Source organism: Lottia gigantea (genome assembly GCF_000327385.1).
Source record: "Lottia gigantea unplaced genomic scaffold LOTGIsca_443, whole genome shotgun sequence".
NCBI lineage: Eukaryota > Metazoa > Mollusca > Gastropoda > Lottiidae > Lottia > Lottia gigantea.
This window is the reverse complement of record NW_008709554.1, coordinates 27,454-29,558: the sequence shown is the minus strand read 5'-3', so window position 1 is coordinate 29,558 and position 2,105 is coordinate 27,454. Positions and strand designations below refer to the sequence as shown.

The 2,105-nt window shown below is 35.1% G+C and overlaps 1 protein-coding gene across 1 annotated transcript in view; it reads right to left on the bottom strand.

Moving 5' to 3' along the window:
* Positions 1–1,685: 1,685 nt before the first annotated feature.
* LOTGIDRAFT_175828 (hypothetical protein) overlaps positions 1,686–2,105 on the bottom strand; it is a gene marked incomplete at both ends in the record, with an annotated part of 1,790 nt that continues 1,370 nt past the window's right edge. Inside the window, one exon of the mRNA XM_009060834.1 lies at positions 1,686–1,996. Coding sequence (XP_009059082.1) covers positions 1,686–1,996 — 311 coding nt within the window. The remainder of the gene's footprint in view (positions 1,997–2,105) is intronic.

The following is a 2,105-nucleotide window of genomic DNA, read 5'->3' as shown; positions in this document are numbered from 1 at the left end:
CACCATTTCTTTATCGTAATGATATAAATAATACCAACCTCTTTAAAGATAAGATGGAGCCGTTAGATTATTGGACATATTCTGGTTTACAACTTCTTTCGTGACATGGTTGTATTTTATCAAACAAGCTCCCAAACAGAGCGTGTCTCTCTTGGCGTAAGGTTCCCATTCGTGTCTCAATTCCTCCCAGTTGTCTTGCGTGTATTTAGCGATATCTACGTCGGCAATCTTTCTCAAATTCGCGGGAAGATTGGTAAATCTTCATCTGTGTATGGATTAGATAAAGGAAAAGATAGAATTCCTCTGGGTGTTTTAAAAGGGCAATGCGTTAGTTTTTTTTGCATTTTTAAGCACGATCCAGTTGTCGAAACCACGGCCGTTGTGAGAAATTAATATTAATCTCTTTCTATCATATTGACCTAAATATTTCAACATTTGATCTATGCAGTTTAGACCCACAAATGTTTCAACAACGTTGGTCATTAGTTTGTCGTAATATTCTTTTGGAATGTCATTTGTTGGACGTTTTATTCTGTCCAACATTTTTCTTAGTTTTTCCAAATTGACCAAAGTGCAACAATACAGAATTGCTCTTCGACTGTTTTTTTTTCTGAATACGTTTCGCAATCCCAAGCGAATAACGCTTTCCACACCTGTTCGTAATTGTCTTCTATTTCTTGAATTCCCAAACTTTTTTGGCTTCTTCTAATCAAACAGAAATGCGAGTTGTGTAAGTAAAAAACCCAATCTAATTCATCGTGAACGTTTCTGGAATGAAAATGTCTGTTTTTGGGATTATAAATTTGAAACGAAGTGTTGAATTTCTTGTTGAATTCCTTCATTCTAGCACAAGTCATCACTCCTTTTCTTTTTAAGTAGATCAGTTCCTCCTCTACCAACTCTCGATCTTTTTATTTCTTGGAATTGTCTTTCATAAAATTATTTTTCCAGTAAAATACCAATCGGAAGCATCGGATTTTTTGTCCATATTTGAAAAGATATCGTGAAAGGTTTTGGCATTGAAACCGAGGAGTCACATGTATTGTCTGTGATTCCCTTCCTCGACTATCTTTCCATCTATTTTAATTTGTCCTTTGAATGTTTTAAATTTATCAGAGATATCCTTGATAACATCGGAAAATAGGGCGTTTTCTATCAATGTTTCATCGTCTGCAAGTTCGATTTTATTCATATTTTTTGATATATAAGTATATATGTATGATTATTTCTTTATTTTGACCGCTGATATTTCTGTATGGAATTTGTCCAGAATTTCATTGAATTCTTCTAATTCTTCAACTATTATGTTCTTGTCTTCTCTCGATCTTTCGAAAAAGATGTACAATTGATTAAGATACATATTCAAGATATCCGTTTTCTTTTTATAATGAGCTTTCTTTTTGCTCGTGAAACCTAAAGTGATGAGACCGCAAGAGGTCGTTTGAACGGCTGTTAATGCAGCCATTACGGTTGGGACGATGACCGGAAGCATTAATCCACCAGTCACGGCCGTTGCCACCGTTACTCCTACCGTTAGAACTGTGCTCGCTGTTTTGAAAACAGAATCGATTCTACTCCATGTTTTCCTGCATGTATTGTACTGTCTCAACTTTATTTTCAACTCTTCTTGTTTGTCTATCATGTATTGTTGTCTGCTTTCGAGTTCCATTTTTTAAGTCATTAAATTAAGTGAATTTCCGATAAATGGAACCATAAATGATATCGTATATAGCGTGCTTGTTTGGCCTGGCATTATTATATTTGCGGGTATTAAAAGTAAAAACATTTACGCGTACTAACGACATTTCTTCTTTCGTATGGTCCTGGTTAAGATGATAGGAATATTTTCTTTTTTCTTTTTCGATGTTTATCTTGGCTCTAGAAATAAAACCACCACCTTCAAAGATGGAGTCGGAACCTTCGGCAAAAGATAAATGTACTATAAACTCTCTTTCTTGTTGACTTTTATGAACATCGATCGAGGTGTATTTTCCACCTTAAACAAAATACAGTTTTACGTATTCAAAGTCTGTTGTTCGTAAAAACTCGTGACTGCTCGATTCTATTGGTCCGGGTACGTATACGGGTATTATAAGTGATGGTGG